At 39.2% G+C, this 21682-nt stretch overlaps 2 protein-coding genes across 2 annotated transcripts in view; one reads left to right on the top strand and one right to left on the bottom strand.

Annotated features, from left to right (window-relative positions):
* dsb (debris buster) overlaps window positions 1-3232 on the bottom strand; it is an 89419-nt gene extending 86187 nt beyond the window's left edge. The window contains exon 1 of the mRNA XM_034972071.2: window positions 3071-3232. The gene's annotated coding sequence lies outside the window, so the exon portion shown is untranslated. The remainder of the gene's footprint in view (window positions 1-3070) is intronic.
* A 13380-nt stretch (window positions 3233-16612) lies between these two features.
* The window catches only part of LOC117985161 (uncharacterized), a 56030-nt gene continuing 50960 nt past the window's right edge, over window positions 16613-21682 (top strand). Inside the window, exon 1 of the mRNA XM_034971853.2 lies at window positions 16613-18595. Coding sequence (XP_034827744.1) covers window positions 17027-18595 — 1569 coding nt within the window. The 5' untranslated portion in view covers window positions 16613-17026. The remainder of the gene's footprint in view (window positions 18596-21682) is intronic.

Here is a 21682-nt window from a genome sequence, read left to right as displayed (position 1 = left end):
GCTGATTTTTGACCTAAGGATATCTCGCGCAAGATTAACGCACTGGGTCAAGGCAAATTGATATGATCGAATACGCTACGCAAGTCCCACTTTTAGGGATTTCGGCTTATTTTGGGGCGAAATGAGTAATATTAGGTACTAAAAACTTAGGTTGTTTTCATGTTCACAGGGATTTAGGGTTTTTGGGGTTAAAACAAATTTCAGTTGGTTTTCTCATTTGTTTTTTAGAATTAATTCTAATTTTTTAGATGAACTAGGTAAATAATTGGTTGACAGTTGGACCGCATGGCTGAGTTTATAGAGCGAACGGCTTGAACTTGGCTCGATTCTGTGAATGCTGATTTTTGACCTAAGGATATCTCGCGCAAGATTACCCACTGGGTCAAGGGTAATTGATATTACTTATGATCGAATTATTTTACCACTTTTAGGGATTTCACCCTATTTCAGGGCGAGATGTCTAATATTAATTTCAATTCTATTTCAATTTATTGCCTTTCCATAAACTACATATTATTATGTACAAAGTAGGATTATGGATACCCAGTTTGGGTGTCGCAATTTGGTCCTTAGACTTTAGTAGGGAGGACATTTGGCATGGAATACGCCACGCAAGTATGTTCCCACTTTTAGGGATTTCGGCTTATTTTAGGACGAAACGACTAATATTAGTGTTTTTAGGGTTCCGTACCTCAAAAAGCAAAACGGATTCCTTATAGGATCACTTTGTTGTCTGTCTGTCTGTCAAGAAACCTACAGGGTAGTTCCCGTCGACCTAGAATCATGAAATTTGGCAGGTAGGTAGATCTTATAGCTGACATTCGGGGAAAAATCTGAAAACCGTGAAGTTGTCACACACAAAAAAAATTAAATTTCAAAAGCCTATTAGGGGTTGAATTTTTAAAAATCCTTTCTTAGCGGATGCCTAAGCTACGTCATAATAGCTAAGTATCTGCATGCCAAATTTCAGCCCGAACCGTCCAGTAGTTTGAGCTTATTTAGATTTAGATTTTTTTTTAAAGTTTCGTAGACTGCCATATAGGTATTTTAACTGAAAATCTATTGTTGTGTTGGTTTAGGGTAAGATGTTTAAAAAATGTTTTTGAGTAGGTAATCTTTTAAAAATTCGTCATAATTAAGACTATGCCCTTAGCTCATATTATTATCCTAAATAAATAAAATTTAAATAATTAATTCTCCGTTTGCATCGCGCTAATTATTGATCAATTATGAAAACCAACGCTGGCTCTGTTACCTTGAGTTCAAAGCATTAGAAAATTAATTGAACGCTCTTAAACAACCTTATTATTAACCTACTGCAGGCTTATGTAATACTACTTACGCTGTGTTCGCTTCGAAATTTCTAAATATTATATGTAAAATGTAGGTTATCTTTTTATTTGGAAATAGCTCTTAATTTTTTGTGGTTTTCTAAAAATTAACACATCGATACAACACATACATAGATATATCTAACACATAGATAAAAATTAATACTCCGTTGGGTAGCGTTCAGGAAGCTTCGAGATGTCTTCTTGTCCAAAATTTATAATAACTGCTTGTGAAAAACCTGAAACGCTAAAATATGCATAAAAAGCGACCTTCTTTCGTAGTTCCATACAAAAGCCTAAATAATACGCAATCTAACAAGGTTAAGGTCGTGTAAATAAATTTATAAATATAGGTATATCTATTTTACGGTATAACCTAAAGATACAGAAAGTCATAAAAATCATAATCTATATATATAAAAGGAAAAGGTGACTGACTGACTGCCTGACTGATCTATCAACGCACAGCTCAAACGACTGGACGGATCGCGTTGAAATTTGGCATGCAGATAGCTATTATGACGTAGACATCCGCTAAGAAAGGATTTTTCAAAATGCAATCCCTTAAGGGGTAAAATAGGGGTTTAAAATTTGTGTAGTCCACGCGGACGAAGTCGCGGGCATAAGCTAGTCTAAATTTATAAAAGGAAAAGGTGACTGACTGACTGACTGATTTATCAACGCACAGCTCATACTACTAGACGGATCGGGCTGAAATTTGGCATGCGAATAGCTATTATGACGCAGGCATCCGCTAAGAAAGGATTTTTGAAAATTCAACCCCTAAGGGGGTGAAATAGGGGTTTGTTTGTGTAGTCCACGCGGACGAAGTCGCGTGCATAAACTAGTTATGCATAAAATATTTAAATGCAATGCAATAAATGCATCTTGTAAAATCCCAAACAAAATCAATAAAATGTACCTAAACAAGTATTAAAGTTATACCAATATTAAAGTTGTGTTACCTATCATAATAAAGCTTTCATTATAAATAGGAAACAAAGAGCGAATATAAAAAATGACCTTTCCGGTCCAGCATCATTCAAAAGTCATAAAAGTATCGTGAACTTTAAGAAAAATGCAACGACGCAGCCTCCGTATCTCTTGAGATCACTTTCAAGTGTCCCACTGCCCTAATTTCCCCCCCTCCACCCCTGAGTAGTGAAAGCAGATTTAGTAAAAACCAATAATGACATAATACGCTGCAATCATCTGACTGTGATGGGTACATAATATAATACATATTTAAATATATCATATTATGTACATACAATAATCTTGAATATATAATTTGTCATTGCACATCGTGTTATGTACTTCGTTACAGGTGTTATGATTTTGTAATATATTATATTGTATATTATGTTAATTATATTGTAATTTGTATTACATTATAATATTATTATAATTAATTATCAAATTCGCTGTCTGCAATACTTTTATATCTAAGTTTTTTTAATGTTTTTTTTTTCGAAAAATAGAATAATCCTTTCACTGAAAATTATAGAAATGGAAATTATAATTTTTCCTGTGGACAAAAAAGAAAATATTTTCATAATTTTCTTTTGAAAGCAATTCGAAAGAAAAATCCAGCCCAATCCATCAATCAACCTGTATGCATCCTCAGCTAGACCTTTTTGAGGCCTTTTTTAAAAATAAAATTAACTATAATTTTCAATAAACTTTCCCAATTTTCCGGCTCTACAATATTCTGGCATAATTAAAAAAACTGAACCTACCTCAAAATAGAAGTCAGCAAAGTTAGCGTGAAAGAAAGAAAACACTAAATCACTGTCACATTTCAGAAAAAAAAACACTAACCGCACTAAAAAGTACGTCGCTTTCACTCACTGCGCACGCGCACGTTTTGTTCACGCGGGCCGCAAAGCCCGACTGCAACGTTCACTCGTTTTCAGTCAATACTAGCTTATTAATGTGATTTGTTTGAATTTTTAGGGTTCCGTACCAAAAGGGACCCTAATAAACATGACGAAATGTCACTCTGCTGTCTGTCTGTGTGTCCGCGCGTCAGAGGTCTCTAGCTCGTAGACGAAATGAGTTACATGCCTGAAATTTTGTTATTTGGTGTAGAACGTTGTCTCACTGGCCACAATCGAATATTGAACTCGTAACTCAATTATTTTTCAGGGTCTTCCTATACAAGAAAAAGGAGCCGGATTTTTTCTTCTTTTTTCATGTGGGGTATCATTGTCTAGAGCTCATTGAGTAGAGTACGAATATATTCAATGAACCAAAAGCTTAATCTAAATATATAAAAGGAAAAGGTGACTGACTAACTGACTGATCTATCAACGCACAGCTCAAACTACTGGACGGATCGGGCTGAAATTTGGCATGCAGATAGCTATTATAACGTAGGCATCCTAAGAGAGGAGTTTTGAAATTTCAAACCCTAAGGGGTTGAAATAGGGGTTTGAAATTTGTGTAGTCCACGCGGACGAAGTCGCGGGCATAAGCTAGTTTGCTATAATCCGCTGAAACAGGTCGAATCAGTATGGTGCAACATGCAGCATGCGAAATGCACCGCCCGCCCTCCCACTGCTAAAAATGCAGGAAAAAGCAGCCACCAGGCAAGCAATACGCACCACCACCACGCAGCACCACACAAATCCCAAAACCGACCTGTGTTAGCGGATTACAGCAAATTAAGCTTTTGGTTCATTGGATATCAGGGACTTTCGCAAAGTAACGCCTACTTCTATACAACAATACGAATATATTTTTCCATTTTCTTAAAAAAAAAAAAAAAAAAAATGGTTAGCCGTCAAGGTCGTCAGTTTAAGACCATTTTTGTGATGGGGACTACTTATCTCAAAAATAAAACTAGCAAAATATATACAAGGAAAACGTGACTGACTGACTGATATATCAACGCACAGCTGAAACTACTGGACGGATTGGGCTGAAATTTGGCATGGAGCTATTATAACGTAGGCATCTGCTAAGAAGGGATTTTTGAAAATTCAACCACTAAGGGGCTGAAATAGGGGTTTGAAATTTGTGTAGTCCACGCGGGCGAAGTCGCGAGCATAAGCTAGTCTAAAAATCAAGTTACGATAGAACAAACAATTTAAACCTAGGTACCTACCTATTTAGTTTATACAAATGGTTTTAAAAAAAACAACGTTGATTAAGTTTTAGGTTTTAGGTTTTAGCTACTAAATAATTAGGTAACTATTTTTATAGAAATTATCACATTGATGGTTGAACGCTGTCCAAAAATGGGCATTTACCAACTATCAAGATATTAGATAGGTTAAGCGGTTCAGGCGGTAAAAGGTAACAAACAGACAGAGTTACTTTCACATGTAGATATGGATGATTATAGGATTATTTGCAATTTAATACCTATTTCCTTTTATGTTTTAAGTCTTTTAAGTGTTTTTTCCATATAACTATAATAATTATTCCATTGTGAAGTTTAACACATTTTAACCTACCATTTTAAATATCCGGTAATTAAAGAAATTCCCACGAAATTAATATTGAATGTAAAACTAACATTAATTTATTACGTTGATGATGATGATGACTTGAAAAATATATAACCTCTCCAGCACGGCGGTTACCTAGTTGCTGAAGTTCTTGGTTCGAATCATCATCATCATGATCAACCCATCGCCGGCTCACTACAGAGCACGGGTCTCCTCTCAGAGTGGGTTTGGCCATAGTCTACCACGCTGGCCACGCGGATTGGTAGACTTCACACACCTTTGAGAACATTATGGAGAACTCTCAGGCATGCAGGTTTCCTCACGATATTTTCCTTCACCGTTAAAGCAAGTGATATTTAATTACTTAAATCGCACATAACTCCTAAAAGTTAGAGGTGCGTGTCCGGGATCGAACCAGCGACCTCCGATTAGAAGGCGGGCGTCCTAACCACTGGGCTATCACAGCTAACATGCTATTTATTTTTATTTAGCGGCAATAGAAATACACACTCTGTAAAATTTTCAATTCTCTACCTATTATCGTTCATGAGATACAGCACGCTGACGATCTTTGATTTTCCGGGATAAAGAGTAGCCTACGTCCTTCCCCGGGATGCAAGCTAACTCTGTACCAAATTTCATCAAATTCGGTTGAACGGATGGGCCGTGAAAGCTAGCAGACAGACAGACACACTTTCGCATTTATATACCTGATACTAGATGATGCCCGCGACTTCACCCGCGTGGATTTCGGTTTTTGAAAATCCCGTGGGAACTCTTTGATTTTCCGGGATAAAGAGTAGCCTATGTCCTTCCCCGGGATGCAAGCTAACTTTGTACCAAATTTCATCAAAACCGGTTGAACGGATGGGTCGTGAAAAGTCAGCAGACAGATAGACACACTTTCGCATTTATAATATTAGTATAGATAAATAAAAATATTTTTTATTCAATTAAATTTTTACAAGTATTTTTAAATCGCCAGATGCATCTACCACTGGGTCCGGAATGCCATTTCTTCCGATGTAGTGTAATATGGAACCTATAACTTATCGGATTTAAGTCTAGATGGGCACATCGTTGAGCTATTCCTTTTTTTTATTTATTTTTTAAAGAATATAAGCCATGTTAAATGACTAATATTCCCCTTACCTCTCCAACTAAGCGTCAAGCTTGGGCTAGGAGTAGGTATGACAATTAGTGCAACGGGCGGGGTTTGAACCGTCCACCTTTCGGTTTTCAGTCCACTCCTTTAGCCGTTGAGCTATCGAGGCTCTTAATTGGCTTGGAACCTACAACCTATCGGATTTCAGTCTCGATAGGCGCATCGTTGAGCTATTGCGGTTAGATGTGTTGATTGTAAACCCCGTAACCCCAGCATGGGCACGGGTTTCAGCTATTATACTAATTGCGGCAATTATTAATAATAACTGTAAATTGTTTGTCATTTTATTGTCGTGTTATTTACCGTGAAGGTATACACTGCTGGCTCAATAATATGGTCTCCACGCCACAGGTTTAACCTAGTGTAGAGACCACTAGTAAACGACACCAAAATAACTTGCTTTGTAAATAAAGATATTTTTTTTTTTATTTTTTTTATTTAACTAGCTCTGCATTCTGCCAACTCTCACGTGTGGTGCTCAGACTTGGTCCCTGACAAATTCTCAAAAGTCCAAGCTCAAGGTTTGCCAAAGAGCCATGGAACGCAGCATACTAGGTATAAAACTAGCAGATCGCGTAAGGAATTCTGCTATACGTTCCAAAACGCGAGTAGCTGACGTTGGCCTTGCAGCCGCTTTACTCAAATGGGACTGGGCAGGTCATGTGTGCCGTATGCCAGATGAGTTATGGGCAAAATCTGCTTTTTTCATTCTTTTTGGACGCCCCAGAATCATCAACGCCAGCGTGGTCGGCCGAGGCGACGTTGGCGTGATGAATTAGATTTTACAGTTACGTGGCCTGAAGAGGCACGAAATAGAAAATTGTGGAAGGATCGGAGGGAGGCCTTTGCCCAGACGTGGGACAGCACAGGCTAATTTAGATTAGATTAGATTAGATTTAACTAGCTTATGCTCGCGACTTCGTCCGCGTGGACGACACAATTTTCAAACCTCTATTTTACCCCTTTCGCAGTTGAATTTTGAAAAATCCTTTCTTAGCGGATGCCTACGTCATAATAGCTATCTGCATATCAAATTTCAGCCCGATCTGTCCAGTAGTTTGAGCTGTGCGTTGATAGATCAGTCAGTTAGTCAGTCACCTTTTCCTTTTATATATTTAGATAAAGTGTCGCCCAAAGGAGCCGCTTTATCATGCCTTCATTCAGCTTCCCCTAATCCTTCGTTTCGGTGGTTTCACTACGGATGTCATCTCTACACTCAGCGCCTTGTAAAATCGCTTCATTCAGTTCATCTTAAAGATAAAGCATCAAAAGAGACACAGTGGTCCGAGTTTCGACGCTTTTGATCTCATGAACATAATTACGGCCTACCTCCCTAGGTCGACCTTAGGCGTAGACCAATAGTGCTGTAAATGCGGGAGTCTTCCTTTTTTTTTTTTTATTCAGATACAAGTTAGCCCTTGACTGCAATCTCACCTGATGGTAAGTGATGATGCAGTCTAAGATGATAGCGGGCTAACCTGGAAGGGATATGGCAGTTTTTATTAAACCCGTACCACTTTGGTTTCTACACGGCATCGTACCGGAACGCTAAATCGCTTGGCGGCACGGCTTTGCCGGTAGGGTGGTAACTAGCCACGGCCGAAGCCTCCCACCAGACCAGACCAGAAATTTAGAAATTATAAAATTCCAAACCCCTGCCAGGAATCGAACCCGGGACCTCCCACTAACAAGACCACAGCGCTCACGACTGCGCCAGGGAGGTCGTCGAAAGGTTCCTTCCGCATTTACCACACGATTGCTCTGTTTAGACGGCTTCGTCCAACTTCTGTATGTAATTATCAACGCACAGCTCACACTACTGGACGGATCAGGCTGATATTTGGCATGCGATAGCTATTAGACATCCCCTAAGAAAGGATTTTTGAAAATTCAACCCCTAAGTGGATAAAAGAGGGGTTTCAAATTCGTGTAGTCCATGCGGACAAAGTCGCGGGAATAAGCTAGTATTATCATATTATCCTTACTATGTGCTAGAGGTACCTATGCATAAATGTAGATCTAGCTGCTAGCATAATATTATAGACTAGATGATGCCCGCGACTTCGTACGCGTGGATTTAGGTTTTTAAAAATCCTGTGGGAACTCTTAAATTTTCCGGGATAAAAAGTAGCCTATGTCCTTCCCCGGGTTGCAAGCTACCTCTGTACCAAATTTCATCAAAATCGGTTGAACGGTTGAGCCACAACAAATTTGGTAACCATCACCGGTATGGATTTTGTTGGGTATTTTTTGGGTTGGGAGCATATTTAGCTTCAGAGAGTTGCCCTCTATCCTCTGAACCCAATAATCCATATCGGTGATGGTGGGAGGCTTCGGCCGTGGCCAGTTACCACCCTACCGGCAAAGCCGTGCCGCCAAGCGATTTAGCGTTCCGGTACGATGCCGTGTAGAAACCGAAGGGGCATGGGTTTATTAAAAACTGCCATACCCCTTCCAGGTTAGCCCGCTTTCATCTTAGACAGCATCGTCACTTACCACCAGGTGAGATTGCAGTCAAGGGCTAACTTATATCTGAATAAAAAAAAAAAAAAAAAAAATTGTTGTGACCCGCCGAACCATTATTATGAACCAAAAGATGTACTTTATCTGGCCTGAAGTGTACGGCGTCTTTTGTTCTGACATCAATATGACTTTGCACTAATCATTTTAGAGTAATTCGTTTAATTGCTTTATTACCAGGAAACTGTTAAAATTATTACACTTGTACCTACATATTTTCTATTATTTACGTAATGACTGACTAGGATCACTAGGATTGTCAATAAGAAAAAGTTCATGTTCAGTTATATATCTGTAAGTTTTACTCACGTAAGTACCACGTAGTAGTTTGAGCTGTGCGTTGATAAATCAGTCAGTCAGTCAGTCACCTTTCCTTTTAAATACTTATTTGAATATGCAGCTCCTACCTTCCGCCTCAGGAAAGTCCAAAAGTCATTTGTGGGTATGGGACTATGGGTATTACCTTTTATAATAAAATCCCGCAAACTATTTTGGACTTACCTTTGCACAAGTTTAAAAAATCTATTAAAAATATGCTCCTGAAAAAAGCATATTACACAATTGAAGATTATCTAAATGATAAAAGAGCGTGGATTTGACCTGCAGCTCGTTCCAGCAACGCACAAGACTGCAAATACTATTTTATACATGGCATAATCTCGTACCTACATCAAATATTTGAAAAGAGCAACCGCCGAGTTTCTTGCTGGTTCTTCTCGGTAGGAAATTCATTCCGAACCAGTGGTAGATGCATCCGACTATTCGAAAGTACTTGTAAAAGTTTATTCGAATAAAAAAGATTTTTATTTTATTTATTTATTATTTATGCCACTGCACTGTAGTCCTTCGACTAAGCCACCCGTTCCTCCCGAGTATAAGAAAATCAGGAAAAGCTAAGACATGCTAACCCTATGTTGAACGCATATCATAGATCAAAAGGTACATAATATACGGGCACTATAACTGCACGTAGGTAAGCGGAGTTATTAGGAAACGTGGAATAATTCAATCATTGTAGGTACCTACTTATTTTATTGTTCTTAAACGTACAGTGATGCGCTGAAAATCATGATGGCATAGATAAACGTTTCCTTGAGGGACAAGATCCGAAATGAGGAGATCCGCAGGAGAACCAAGGTCACTGACATAGCCCAAACTATTAGCAAGCTGAAGTGGCAGTGGGCAGGTCATGCCTGTCGTAGAGGCGATGGCCGTTGGAGCCGGAAACTCCTTGAGTGGAGACCGCGTTTAAGCAAGCGTAGTGTGGGACGCCCTCCAGCACGATGGACCGACGATATAAAGAGGCTGGCGGAAAGTGGCTAGATGAGGAAGGCTGAGGACCGGGTGTGGTGGCTTTCTTTAGGGAAGGCCTATGTCTAACAGTGGACGTCCACAGGCTGATGATGATGATGATGATAGATAAACAGACATAAGTACAAGTATAAGAATCAAGCTGTCAAGGCAAGAGTGAATAGGCATCTTTTAGGCGAACGCGCTCCGACCTAGACCTCATCATTGCTTCTTCTTCACTCTGGGCTGGTTTCCGCACTAAAACGTTTCCGTCTGTTGTGCGTGCATCGCCCCTCCCCGCCGAAGTCTTCACTCCAGCCATCCAAGCTCGCTCCAGAAGCCGAGTAGACCGCCCAGGTTGCCGAGGGCTTCATGAAGTGAGGTCGGGGAACTCCATGCAGGCCCTGCACAGAGGGCTGTCGGTGACAACTATAACGAAAAGGTGTTTGTTTAGTGGGCTCATCAATGCTTTGTCAAGCTCAAGTCTAAGTATCTTGACAGACAGACAGACAACAAAGTGATCCTAAAAGGGTTCCTTTTTTCTTTTTGGGAAACGGAACCCTCAAACAGTCATCAACTCTACCCATCTATGCAAGTCCACTACTGCAAGGATCTCCTCTCAGAATGAGATGATTTTAGGGTATAGTCCACCACGCTGGCCTTGTGCGGATAGACATCATACACCTTCCAGAACATCATGGAGAACTCTCAGGCCTCGCTTATCCTATGACCTATGTAATGTATTATTTATACCTAAGTACTAAACCATATTGTTACCCATAATGGGTACTTACCAGAGAATAAGTGTAGAAACACACTAAACAGTCAATTTATACATCCGCCTATAATTTAAATTATGGGTTTAAATAGTGTAATTTTTTTGTATTGAATTGAATATTGAACTTCTGTTAGTGGTTCAATTAAAAAATATAAAAATCCCTGAGTCGTGACGTCCTTTGCCGCTGCGTATATTATACTATATAATAGTTATAATAATATATGTATACCTATAATACGCGACATGTCGAAATGGCACTCGGGGTAGGAAGACGCCCCGCACACCCGCACGTCACCCGCGCTATACCGCAGCGAGGCTGACTCGCACTTTGCCGGTTTTTATGTAAAAAAAAGAAAAAAACCTTTTCTTTCAATGAACCAAAAGCTTAATTTGCTGTAATCCGCTGAAACAGGTCGAACCTGTATGGTGCAACATGCAGCATGCGAAATGCACCGCCCGCCCTCCCACTGATAAAAATGCAGGAAAAAGCAGCCACCTAGCAAACAATACGCACCACCACCACGCAGCACCACACAAATCCCAAAACCGACCTGTGTCAGCGGATTACAGCAAATTAAGCTTTAAGTTCATTGGATATCATGGACTTCCGCAAAGTAACGCCTGCTTCTATACAACATTACGAATATATTTTTCCATTCCATTGCAAATATTAGCGAAAAAAAAATAGCGTTCTTGCTTGTAACTGGCATGCTTTTGTGCAAGTTACTAGCATATTGTGTATCACGCGCTTTATTTTATTTCTGTTAACATTTCATATTCCTAACACCAGGCGGGTGTGGTTTTGTGTTGATAGATCAGTCAGTCAGTCAGGACAAGCCTTTTTAGGGTTTCGTACCTCAAAAGGAAAAACGAAACCCTTATAGGATCACTTTGTTGTCTGTCTGTCTGTCTGTCAAGAAATCTACAGGGTACTTCCCGTTGACCTAGAATCATGAAATTTGGCAGGTAGGTAGATTTTATAGCTGACATTTGAGGAAAAATCTGAAAACCTTGAATTTAGGGTTAGTTCACACAAAAATAAATATATATTGTGGTCATGAACTAATAATTAGTATATACAACTTTCGAAGTGAGATAACTATATCAAGTGGGGTATCATATGAAAGGTCTTCACCTGTACATTTTAAAACAGATTTTTATTTAGTTTTATGAATTATAGTTTTTGAATTATCGTGCAAAATGTCGAAAAATTACGACTGTAGTACGGAACCGGCATTGCGCAAGCCTGACTCGCACTTGGCCGGTTTTTTTAGGTAAGTAGGTATAGATTAAAGCTAACATTAGCGTTTGGAGTATTGAATTTGCTTCTACCTTAGAACTCCATGGTTATGGTGATGATCGTATTTACATATTCCACGAGTATTTTACAGCCCTTTTAACAAGAATTGTTTTCCTGCAGCCCGTTGTTTCAAATGATGACATTATATTATAACACGTAAATACAATCTTCAAGTTAAATCTTCTTTTAATATAAACTCGTATGCTCCTTCGTAATTTTTCTTGGTTTATATAATACTAGCTTATGCTCGCGACTTCGTCCGCGTGGACTACACAAATTTTAAACCCCGATTTAACACCATTAGGAGTTGAGTTTTCAAAAATCCTTTCTTAGCGAATGCCGACGTCATAATAATGCCAAATTTCAGCCCGATCCGCCCAGTAGTTTGAGCTGTGCGTTGATATATCAGTCAGTCAGTCAGTCAGTCACTTTTTCCTTTTATATATTTAGATTTAGTATTTTTAGGGTTCCGTACCTCAAAAGGAAAAACGGAACCCTTATAGGATCACTTTGTTGTCTGTCTGTCTGTCAAGAAACCTACAGGGTACTTCCCGTTGACCTAGAATCATGAAATTTGGCAGGTAGGCAGATCTTATAGCTGACATTTGGGGAAAAATCTGAAAACCGTGAATTTGTGGTTACATCACACAAAAAAAATTAAATTGTGGTCATGAACTAATAATTAGTAATTTTTCAATTTTCTAAGTAATATAACTATATCAAGTGGGGGTATCATATGAAAGGTCTTCACCGGTGCATTCTAAAACAGATTATTATTTATTTTTATGTTTTTGAATTATCATGAAAAATGTCGAAAAAATACGACTGTAGTACGGAACCCTCATTGCGCGAGCCTGACTCGCACTTGGCCGGTTTTTTTTAATATATATTATTTTGTATTTTTAGCTTTAAGTCCCGCACTTGCACACTTTTAAAAATGCATGCCGGTTTGCCAGTAATTGCGTGTACACTCAATGATTTTTTTCTGTGTATAATTAATTTTTATTTTATATGTAGATATTATCTACTGGCAAACCAATAAAATAAACAAAAAACCGGCCAAGTGCGAGTCAGGCTCGCGCAACGAGGGTTCCGTACTACAGTCGTATTTTTTCGACAATTTTGCACGATGATTCAAAAAATATGATACATAAAAATAAATAAAAATCTGTTTTAGAATGTACAGGTGAAGACCTTTCTATGATACCCCACTTTATAGTATAGTTATCTTACTTCGAAAATTAAAAATCTTAATTATTAGTTTATGACCACAATTTTTTTTTGTGTGTTATAACCGGTATTCACGGTTTTCAGATTTTTCCCCTAATGTCAGCTACAAGACCTACCTACATGCCAAATTTCATGATTCTAGGTCAACGGGAAGTACCCTGTAGGTTTCTTGACAGATCGACAGACAGACAGACAGACAACAAAGTGATCCTATAAGGGTTCCGTTTTTTCTTTTGAGGTACGGAACCCTAAAAATAAATCGATGGCATTGGTGATATCGATGACGGATCTGCGTTTTACCCGTGATAATTACTCGTATGTGGTCCTATAACGTTTGACGATGCAAAATCCGCGAGAAACCAAGTGCAACTTGGGCACGGTTTCTGCCATGGTCTAGGCATATCGTTGGGTCTAGGCATATCGTTAGGTCTATGCGTTTGCAACCAATAGAGTTTTTGGAGAAGTACCTGACCAGCGTTTTCCATGACCTACCTATGTAGACAACAGGGTACCTACTCGGGATGGACGGACGGACGCACTGATAGACAGACGGACACCGCACCACTCCACACCGCACCGCACCGCAGTGCACCACACCACACCGCAGCGCACTGCACCGCACCGCGTCGCAGCGTACCGCACCGCACCGAGCCGCACCACATCGCAGCGCACCGCCCCGCAACGACCCGCACCACATCGCATCGCAGCGCACCGCAGAGCAGCGCAACGCACCACACCACAGTTTCAACACACCACACCGCATTGCAGCGCAGCGCACCGCACCGCAACGCACTACAGCACACCGCACAGCAGCGCACAGCACCGCATCGCAGCGCAGCGCACCGCACCGCACTACAGCACACCGCACAGCAGCGCACAGCACCACACCGCACCGTTGCGTACCGCACCCGCAGAAGGGTGCCAACGACTCCAAAAACCTCTGCTGTCCGTCTGTCTGTTCGTCCGCCTGTCCATCCGCCTGTCCAAAGCGGAATTGGCAATTAGAGTTACCTACGGCTTTGGACTAGAAATTAAGGCTAATAGATGATTAGCCTAAAAACTTATTGGGCAGAAAGGCAGAAACAAAACTTTTGGCTTCGGACTAAGCGCTGGCATTTCTGAGCTTAGGCCCTACGTAAATTGCGATAAGCCGGTATTTTGGATTTGGACTCTGACAGCTGATGTATTTACCTACACGTATAATAGTCCGCGACAGGTCGGGATGGCAATCGGGGAGGTAAAAACCTACCTATTAAATTCGTATATAATGTCCTATATAGGTACTCAGTATAATATGATTTTATGTATACTGCTATTCTATTAGCTAAGTACCTAGGTACCTATTGTAAAACGCAAATAACTTAACGATGGCACTTTTGAAATTGAATGCGTCAAGATTAATGTTAAAAGTCATAGAGCAGTCATGTTCCTATTATTAAGTGCAATTAACCGTGGATTATGGGGCTGTTTATGGTGTTGCTTGCGTGGAATGGTGGAATCTCATAGTTTCTGATGAGCGGAAAATTACATGGAGCCAAGTCATTTTTAGGGTTCCGTACCTCAAAAGGAAAAACGGAACCCTTATAGGATTACTTTGTTGTCTGTCTGTCTGTCCGTCTGTCTGTCAAGAAACCTACAGGGTACTTCCCGTTGACCTAGAATCATGAAATTTGGCAGGAAGGTGGGTCATAGGGTGGGTGAGACATAGTTCAGTAATTATTAAACTTAGTTTTAGTTCATCATCATCATCATCATGATCAACTCATCGGCGGCTCACTACAGAGCACGGGTCTCCTCTCAGAGAGAAGTGTTTTGACCATAGTCTATGGTCCAGGCTGGCCATGTGCGGATTGGTAGACTTCACAAACATTTGAGAACTTATATGGAGAACTCATAGGCATGCAGGTTTCCTCACGATGTTTTCCTTCACCGTTAAAGCAAATGATATTTAATCACATAAAACGTACATAACTCCGAAAAGTTAGAGGTGCGTGCCCGGGATCGAACCTCCGACCCCGTAACAAGGCTAGCGTCCTAGTTTTAGTTCAGATAATTCTAATTTTTGCAACAAAGTGACTTGATTGACAAACTAATGCTCCATGTAATGAAATAATCAGTTCCCTTATTATATTATGCGAAAGTGTGTTTGTTTGTAGGTACAGACAGACAGACAGACAGACATGACGAATCTATAAAGGTTCCGCCCGGCCATTTGGCTTCGGAACCCTAAAAAATTGTAATGTCAGAGACATCTAGTGGACGGTGAATATACTATTAGGAGTTCTTGATTGTAGTGACACCTATAATTGATTTTCAACATTTTAAAGATGCCAAGCCTATCAACAGATGGCGTTTACTTGCGATACTCACGAAGTAAAGAGATTCCCATAGTAAATGTAAGATGGAAGCACTATTTTTCTATTAAAGTAAACTTTTAATTTAAAATTTATAAAGCCATATTAATGTAAAATTGAAAAACACGTAAACTAATCTTATTTTAAAATGAAATGAACTTTTTTATATAATTATAGCTTTGTAATGTGGTTATCTTTAAATCTTAACATTTTGCCTAAAATTGGGGAAACCGGAAAAATCTAGTTTTTAAATCACAGTTAACGGTTAACGTCACAGATGAGTAAATTTCTCGCATCTGTGTTTGAGACAGTAGGTACCTACAACCTAGGTGTTATTTTCTTTCATATTTTGTATTAATCTATCTAAATAATTATAAAAGGAAAAGGTGACTGACTGACTGACTGATCTATCAACGCACTGCTCAAACTACTGGACGGATCGGGCTGAAATTTGGCATGCAGATAGCTATTATGATGTCAGGCATCCGCTTAGAAAGGATATTTGAAAATTCAACTCCTAGGGGGTAAATAGGGGTTTGAAATAGGTGTAGTCCACGCGGACGAAGTCGCGAGCATAAGCTAGTTACCCATAATATTATGATGTACCTACTTAATAATGTAATACCTTTTTGTGTGATTATGATAAAAAACCCCGATGTTAAAGGAAATAAAGATTAAGTACCTACCTACTATTATAGTAAACATAGTTCTATTATCCACGTATGTAACAGAAGATACCTACTAATACACAGGCACCAATTGATTAATTAACTAGGTATACCTACCAATTTAAGATTTTTTTAATGGTCTTAACTATAAAGATTTAAATCGTTAGGTAGTTTTATTATATAGGTACGTTTTACTACTTATAATATCCATATTCATATTTTCATACTAATATTATAAATGCGAAAGTGTGTCTGTCTGTCTGTCTACCTGCTAGCTTTTCACGGCCCATCCGTTCATCGATTTTAACGAAATTCGGTACAGAGATAGCTTGCATCAAGCTTGCTTGATCATCTAGTAAATAATAGTATACATGTGGCGGTTTTTGCAGTAGTTACATACTTCATACTTATCTACCTAGGTACCAATTTCATATTTTTTTCTAGTACTTTATAAAATAACAATTAAGGGAGAAGGAAACTTCAAATCTTTTATCTGGCAATACCAGATCAGAGTGCCATGCCCTCGCGATATGAACGATCAACGAGCAACTGTTTATGTAAACTTTCTGTCAAGTGAATACAGTACAATGGTGTTTTAAAATACTTTTATCGCGCATAAAAATGTGCAAACACGATTTTGCAATCAAATACTGAAACTTTCTAGTGAATTGTGAAGTGTTGAAAGTAAAAACCAGTCCAGTTTCCTGTGCCAGTGATTCAAATAAAAAAAAACAACAGATTGATAACACAACATCACCATCTGTTTTCGAATTAATATTGTGTTTAAATTGTTTGTTTTTTCTAGTGTGTTAAACTTTTACTGTGTTAAAACTTAAAATTTCCATGTGCTGTTTTTAAAATTTAATTTTTATCGAAATTTCAAAAATCGAAGTGACAAGTTTTCGTCCGTCGAAAATGTTTTACAACTTAAAATAATGCTTGCTCATCCAAAAAACAGAGTTCAAGCTATAAAAAGTAAATTCGAAAGCCTACATACGGAAAACGAGGTAGTTTTGCCTAAAAAGGTTCCGTTGCAGGACAAACAGGTCGAAATTATCGAAAAAAAGATCGTGCGTAATGAGGTTGCACAGGAAAATTGTGTTAAAACTGACGAATTTACACCCAAACCGAACACGAGTTATTTGTATGGTAAAAATGAGGTAAAACGCAGCCTGAGCGATGGCAAATCCACTCTTACACGTCAGACTAGTGATCCCGGTAAAAAGTTGCATCGCAGCCACGCTTTCCGATGTGATCGCAGTCAAATAATCAACCAAAGCCCTCAGAGGCATGGTAGCTGCAAAGGCAGATCGGAAACCAGTGATTTCGCCTTGAAAATGGAAAGCAAACTCAGTAAAGAACGTCTCAAACAGCTTGGTAGCTTTCTAGAAGATCAAATGAAGAAGGAGAACTTCCAGCCGTCCAAAGATGAAGACTGTGCTATAGTTGGTGTGGTATGTGAAGTTCAGAATGACAGTTCAAGTGCTGCAGAGACTCCTTATGTGGTGCCAGATTCAATACCAGACTCCCAGGTCCCCAAACACATTTTAGATCAATATGCGAAGGTTGTGAAAAATAAACCACACGAGAGCAGACAAGATTCTATGACAGACAGTGGTGTCAGTTCCGAAACTGAGAACATAGAGGAAGAAAAATCAAGCAAAATTAAAAAACTAGTATCACAATATGAAAAACCAGATCTTAAAACTGATAAGACTGATACAGAGAAATCAAAACCTAATTTAGAATCCATGAACATGTTATGCGCTTCCAGTGAGACTATGAAATTAGAACGTAAGAACCCACATTTAATTTTAACGGATACTCTAAAAAAGGCTCTGAAACAACCGTTACCAGCCGGTCCACCACCGAAAAAGCCACCAAGATCTTTCAACTCACCAACTATCCAAGAATCTCCAGAAAGTAGTAAAAAGGACGCTAAAAAAATGCTCGAGAAGTTAGAACAGGCGTTACATAAGCGTGAAACTCAAAATACAAGTAAAAACATTTACGACATAGCCGAGACTGATCAAACAACGAATAAACCAAAAGAAATGCACTATTTATGTACCGAACTCTTAGATATAAAACACAGAACGCTAGCGCCTATCAATGAAAACGTAAAGGACCCGTTTACCAAGTGTTTCAATTCGTTAAACTGTGCCATAATAACGAACAATTCTACGTTAAGCTTGCCATACACACGGTTTAGTACGCACGACTGTATTTGTGATTGCAGTACAGAGAATGTAGATACAAACAATTTGACTACGTTTTTAAAAGAGAGGTGTTTGAAGTGTCAAAGTAACGATAAGACGGATGGATTTAAGTGTCATTTGAGTTGTGAATGTAGGGAAGAGAAATCAGAGTTCTTCGTCAAAGAGCACATCTATGATGTACCGTATAACCAGTGCAGTGAGCGAGGGAGACAGTACGGGACTCTGAACTCTTGGAAGGTGAATGGGACTCATAGCAGGAGTATGGAGGAGCTTACGTGTACTGATGTAAGTTTTATTTTTTTTTTATTTCATCATCATCATCCTCAACCCATCACAGTGTATTTGAGCACAGGTCTTCTCTCAGAATGAGAAGGGTTTGGCCATAGTCCGCTATGCTGGCCAAGTGCGGATTGCCAGACTTCATACATCATGGAGAACATAGATTATGGAAAACTCTGAGTATAGAATAGTCCGTGAGTATAGTATAGTAAATAAGAACAATTTTGACGATGTAAATAATGCCATATCGCAAGTCACTCACTGTCAACAATTTACTTTTTAATGCAAAGAAAACCAAGTGTGTTAAACTTGCAATGCCCAATACAAAGATGACCAAGGACATTAATTTAATGTTAAATAATGATATGTTAAAAGTGGAGGAGACCACCGTGTTCCTGGGGAACGCCCATATATCAACACTTGCTGGTAAACTCCAGGTTAAAGTAGTAAGGTAAAAGGTAACTGACGTGGAAACTGCAAAAATTGTGTATTTTGCCTATTTCCACAGTATTATATGTCTTACGGAGTCTTGCTATGGGGTAAAGCGGTAGATATTGGGAAAATATTATTACAAAAATATTTAGTATTACAAAAAAGGGCAATATGTGCAATTTATAATATAATTTTGTTAGGTTTTACATTTTTTTGTCATACCTATTAATACTAAAACTCAAAATCCTTAATAATGTAAGGTGTCCGGCCTTTCTACCCAAATGTCCGGCTGCTCTGTCCGGCTATTAGGTTTGGCGACCTGGCAACCCTATGTGGGAATAGGACTGGTGTGTGATAAGGACTGTAGTACACCAAATTAACAGTTAACCTAATGTAATGTAGTTAATTAAACATAATATGCATGTGTGAGTGAATCATAATTATGTGAGTAATGAAGAATTTAGGTAAGTAGGTAGGTGTGGTGATTAATAACCGACCAAGTGCGAGTCAGACTCGCGCAACGAGGGTTCCGTACTACAGTCGTATTTTTTTTGACATTTTGCACGATAAATCAAAAACTATTTAAGCCATAAAAATAAATAAAAAACTGTTTTAAAATGTACAGATAAAGTCCTTTCATATGATACCCCACTTGGTATAGTAATCTTACTTTAAAAGTTGAAAATGCTAATTATTTGTTTATGAACACATTTTACTTTTTGTGTGATGTAACTACAAATTCACGGTTTTCAGATTTTTCACCTAATGTCTGCTATTAGGCCTACCTACCTGCAAAATTTCATGATTCTAGGTCAACGGGAAGTACCCTGTAGGTTTCTTGACAGACCGACAGACAGACAGACAACAAAGTGATCCTATAAGGGTTCCGTTTTTCCTTTTGAGGTACGGAACCCTAAAAATTATTTCATACTTAAGTAACTAAGCTGTAGATTATAATATATAAGTTATAGCATAACTTTAGTGACTAGGTCAGTGTGGCTAATATGGTTTTGGACTGTTGTAATAGGATGATGTGATCGCCGGCCTACTACAGAGCACGGGTCTCCTCTCAGAGTGAGAAGGGTTTTGGCTATAGTCTACCACGCTGGCCATGTGCGGATTGGTAGACTTCACGCTCAGGCATGCAGGTTTCCTCACGATGTTTTCCTTCACCGTTAAAGCAAGTGCCATTTAATTAATTAAAACGCACATAGGGAGGTACGTGCCCGGGATCGAACCCCTGACCTCCGATTAGAAGGCGGACGTCCTAACCACTAGGCTATCACAGCTTCTTTTTTTTCGATGTTTTGTATAGCGGTAGTTTATGGGGCCGGTGGGGTGGTAACCAGCTACGGCCGAAATCTACCACCGGACCAAAAAGCTTAGGGTAGTTTCACACGCACCGAAGCTTGACGTCTCGATGACCGATGCGGGGTAACCTTCACGCACCGACGGACGCGTCGGACGCATGAACGGAGTTATCACAAACTATCTGTTTCAATCAAGAAAGCAACTATATACATTTAGGTACATGGGTGTCTAGTTACCTACCTACCTGTTCGTTCTTTAGTTTACACTAGCGACCCGCCCCAGCTTCGCATGAGTGCAATGTAGATACTAATGTGGTGACAGTGAGGAGATTATAGGCGCCTCGGCACAGCCGCCTACGTCTCGTTTTTAAGGATATTTCATATTATTTTAATTTTGTGATATCATGTAAGATATTATTCTAAATTAAATGATGTACAGGCCAATTTTAAGTTTAAATTGAATATTACAAATGATCAACTATTTTATTTTGATAAGAATCAGTCTCGAAAGTAAGGTTTTGTTTCAGATCACATTTGAAAACCATAAAGTCGATTATTGTGAGCCAACCTTAAAAGATACATGTATGCTATTGCGAATTTTTTTGTAGAACTTTTTAAAAGAAACAATTTCACCATACATTGTTTTCGTGTGACTTTGACCATTTATGCAGCGCACGCCTCGGAAACTCTCAAATGAGAGGATATTTTTCGACCTAATTCACATTATTTCAATTTCTCTAGGGATCTCTAATTTTTTGAGAATAAACTATATCCATAAACCTTCCTCTACAATCACTCTATCTATTGGTGAAAACCGCATTAAAATCCGTTGCGTAGTTTAAAAGATCTACGTGTTCATACATACATACATACAGACAGCTGGAGGCGACTTTATTTTGTACTATGTAGAGATATTAAAGCCTTTTTTAAATATAAGCGATGTTGAATGACTAATATTCCCCTTTCCTCTCCAACGAAGCGTCAGGCTTGTGCTAGGAGTAGGTACGACAATAGCGCAACAGGCGGGGTTTGAACCGTCGACCATTCAGTTTTCAGTCCACTCCTTTACCCGTTGAGCTATTGAGGCTCTGAAAAAATGACTAATATATTCCCCTTTCCTCTCCAACTAAGCGTCAGGCTTGTGCTAGGAGTAGGTACGACAATAGCGCAACGGGCGGGGTTTGAACCGTCGACCATTCAGTTTTCAGTCCACTCCTTTACCCGTTGAGCTATTGAGGCTCTGAAAAAATGACTAATATTCCCCTTTCCTCTCCAACTAAGCGTCAGGCTTGTGCTAGGAGTAGGTACGACAATAGCGCAACGGGCGGGGTTTGAACCGTCGACCATTCAG

The sequence above is a fragment of the Maniola hyperantus genome, chromosome 9, assembly GCF_902806685.2.
Source record: "Maniola hyperantus chromosome 9, iAphHyp1.2, whole genome shotgun sequence".
In the NCBI taxonomy this organism is placed as follows: Eukaryota; Metazoa; Arthropoda; class Insecta; order Lepidoptera; family Nymphalidae; genus Maniola; species Maniola hyperantus.
This window is presented reverse-complemented; position numbering and strand designations above follow the sequence as displayed.